The sequence below is a fragment of the Vigna umbellata genome, chromosome 9 (genome assembly GCF_029865625.1).
Source record: "Vigna umbellata cultivar VRB3 chromosome 9, Vumbellata_1.0, whole genome shotgun sequence".
NCBI classification, from domain to species: domain Eukaryota; kingdom Viridiplantae; phylum Streptophyta; class Magnoliopsida; order Fabales; family Fabaceae; genus Vigna; species Vigna umbellata.
Genome location: NC_142173.1, coordinates 15,434,496 through 15,437,721, shown reverse-complemented (window position 1 = coordinate 15,437,721; position 3,226 = coordinate 15,434,496). Strand labels below are relative to the sequence as shown.

General features: G+C 34.7%; 1 protein-coding gene across 2 annotated transcripts; it reads left to right on the top strand.

Moving 5' to 3' along the window:
• The first annotated feature begins 577 nt into the window (after window positions 1-577).
• On the top strand, window positions 578-3,025 carry LOC148192681 (uncharacterized). Of its 2 annotated transcripts, XM_088098395.1 has the most exons (5): window positions 578-893; window positions 1,267-1,345; window positions 1,437-1,525; window positions 1,639-1,701; window positions 2,752-3,025. In XM_088098395.1, the coding sequence occupies exons 1-4, from the start codon at window positions 645-647 to the stop codon at window positions 1,651-1,653; spliced, it is 432 nt and encodes a 143-aa protein (XP_087954521.1). In that variant the 5' UTR covers window positions 578-644; the 3' UTR covers window positions 1,654-1,701; window positions 2,752-3,025. The 2 variants fall into 2 exon arrangements, with proteins under 2 accessions (XP_087954521.1, XP_087954520.1); XM_088098394.1 differs by lacking the exon at window positions 1,639-1,701 and having other exon boundaries at window positions 580-893; window positions 1,437-1,524.
• Window positions 3,026-3,226: the final 201 nt, after the last annotated feature.

Sequence of the window (3,226 nt, the reverse complement as noted above, 5' to 3'; positions counted from 1 at the left end):
CTTTTGGGATTATTAGTTGACCATTTTGGCATCCAATGGGGAAATCCGACATATAAATAGCCCTTAGACGTCGGCCCCTCTCAAGTTTGACGTCTAAGAGCAATAAAAAAACAATTTCTGATTCGGTAGTCAAACGTTTAAGGGGTGACGTTAAATGTTTTTTCTGCACTAGTGTTTCGGTATGATTTAATTTCTTAATTTTTATATAAATACAACATATATAGATGTATTTATTATACAATATTATATTTATATTAATATTATGTATTTTAAACATATTATAAAATATACTTTAATTTTAAATTTTATTATTGTTTTACAATTGAATTAAATTGGTATATTAAGCGAATAAAATACATTAATTTAATATTTGTAAATGTTTCGAGCCAGAGACATTTCAGACTAACATGGACAGTGTGGTTAGAACACATCTCGGTCTAACCTATCGTGGAAGCAAATTAATTTGTGAAACATAGTCTTAGTAAAAGCGTTACAAAATCTTAATAATTTCGGAAAATTTAGATAATTAAATAAGTTATTAGATTAAATTTTTTTGCCAATAAATAAATCTGTTTCACTCTTTTCGGCTAGTACAGCCACGCCTCCTATTATTCTGATTTCAAGAAATAACTTAGCGCCTTATCATGTCTCCCGCCATCACCACTCCAACACAGCCGTTATCTATCGCCGTCACTTCGGCGGCGCGTCCTCAACGGAAGACGGGGTCGGTTAAGACCGACAAAAAGAAAGGGCAAACCAGCCTCGGCTTCGGCGGCGACAAGAAGGAAACAAAGTGGCACTGCGTGGAGGGTTGTGGGGCATGCTGTAAGCTACAAAAGGGTCCTTCCTTTCCTTCTCCAGAAGAATTTTTCGATGACCCTTCTGATGTTCAGGTCCATTTCTATTTCTACCCTTTTTTTTTTCAAAAAATCATATCAAATTAACATGTACTAGGTTAGTTAGAGTGGTATTGAATTCGGTTTCCTTAACCATGGTCTCACTATATTTGAGTTTTGTAGACGAAAAGTTGGAAATGAGAGGAAAATTACTCGATAGGTTCCGAAATAGAGATTAACATAAGTCATAGTGATTGAAAAGAATGGTAGATACAACATGGTCATATAAAAAGTTCAAATAGTTTGTTTATTCTTCTATTGTTGTCACATGTCATGTGATATACTCATGTGATGTGATGTACTGTGAATTGAGCTATGAACATGCCATTTATATCTAATTGCTTATCTGTGTTACTCTGATGAATTTCAGCTCTACAAAAGCTTGATAGGACCAGATGGATGGTGTATTCATTATGAGAAGAGTACTCGGAAATGTTCCATTTACCCTGGTTGCTCTCATTCTCGATGTTTGAATTTCAATTATTTCATCAACGGGAATGTTAGGTTTAGAGTTTAACTTTTCATTCATTTGTTCTTCAGATCGTCCGTATTTTTGCCGTGCGGAGCCAGAGGTGTTTAAATCTTTGTTCGGGGTTAAAGAAAAGAATTTCCACAAGGAAGCCTGCAGGTCCACCTTTCTCACTTTTTAATTATGTTTCTCAGAAAGAATCAGACTATAAGATTATAGGGGAATTTGTTTTGACCTCTAATCATAAATGAATATGCCATTCAAAACTGAATGGTGTTTGAAGATTAACTTGCTCCACGTGCTCCCTAGATACTTTCCCTGGTATGTTTAGTCCAGGTATCTCTCTAGTCTCTAATGGATTTAAGCAATATAATGGGTAAAGAATCTCATGAATTGTGATATTGGAAGAATTCTAAGTTTTATTTGAAGCCCTTACAAAATGTTGGGGCCTCTTCAAGCTGGAATTAGGTACAACTTTGTGTCAAGGTTTGCTAGTGAAGCTTCTGGGGTTATATTTATATTTTGAGGAGTTTCTGTAGTATCTGTAGTTGTTCACAGTTAGTTATATATTGATAAGAAAGAAAGACAAGGCTTATACACAATGAAGTTAACTTTTGTCAACATTTGCCTTTATTTGGTTGGGGACTAATGGTGGGTTGGAGCTTTCTAGAAGATGGTGTTGGCATTGTAGATTCATTATAAAATTGGAGTATGGTTGTTACATGTGGGGACACTAGGCTCAAAAGAATGACTCGAAAGCCTGCAGGGTGGTCTAATTTTATCCATTATTAATATGGTTCAAATTTATTACCTTATGGTATTTTAGAAAGAGTTTGATACATTTGGTATGTTAATTGTAAGGCCTGAGTGCCACGTAGCAAAGGGGAATCTTTCGCAACGGGGAATCTTTACCTCGGTCTTTCCTTTATTTTCCATACTTTGCATTGAATGAAAAGGGGAAGAAAAATATTCTCATCTCCTCTCTTATCCCTTTTTTAGGAGGCACCCTGACCTTGAATACAGTGCTTATTTCTTTTTTTCTTAACAATGGTGTAGACAAAGTTTTAATTATACTAATAAGAGCCCCATCTTCCCCTGGAATTGTGACGTTGGTATATGCTTGAATTTGAGGAACAATCACTCCTCACTATGGAGCAGAGTTGTTCATACATGCTGAATTTTGCTAAAGCAGAACTCATATTTCAAATTTTGTTACGTTGCCCCATATTTTTTGTTGACCTTTTAGCAATTTATTCACTGAATATATTGTACAAAAAACTGACAAAAATTATTAAGCAGAAAATTTCCTTGAAGGCCGAAGCTATTTTATACCAAGGCACCCAACGAAGTTTGTTTCTCTTATCGAATATTCTTCCTTTCTTGCAGTTTCTGCAGGGACACGATTAAGGCTATTTATGGTTCCAATTCAGAGGAACTTTATAATTTCAACAGCTCAATAAGGAAATCTTCTTGTTAGAATTTATGGGTTTGGACTCGAAATTGCTCAAGGTTATATTATCTTGTCATTGCGTCCATTGATTAATATGCTGGTGGGAGTTTTCTTGTTTATAACTTCTGATATATGATTTGTTGAGATCATGCATGTACTTAGGCAACAGTGGAAAAAATAGCTATAGATAATGAACTTTTTTGAGAATTATTGATTATTGCCTTATATCTTATTTTAGGCTAACTTAAATACCCTAATTAGTTAAACCAACTATTTATTCTCTTATTTGTTTTTCTCTGCCCAACATCAAATTCTGTACAATATTGTGGATGGGCGTGTGGTAAAATTTTCCCTTAAACTTCAGTGGAAATTCTTTATTACATTGACATGTGAGACACTGATATTCCTTCC

Excerpts from the sequence above, each read along its gene's own strand:
- LOC148192681 (XM_088098394.1), top strand. The coding sequence starts at position 645 with ATGTCTCCCGCCATCACCACTCCAACACAGCCGTTATCTATCGCCGTC. Across the intron at positions 894-1,266 it reads ATGACCCTTCTGATGTTCAG|CTCTACAAAAGCTTGATAGG; the intron begins GTCCATTTCTAT and ends GATGAATTTCAG. Across the intron at positions 1,525-2,751 it reads TTCCACAAGGAAGCCTGCAG|TTTCTGCAGGGACACGATTA; the intron begins GTCCACCTTTCT and ends CCTTTCTTGCAG.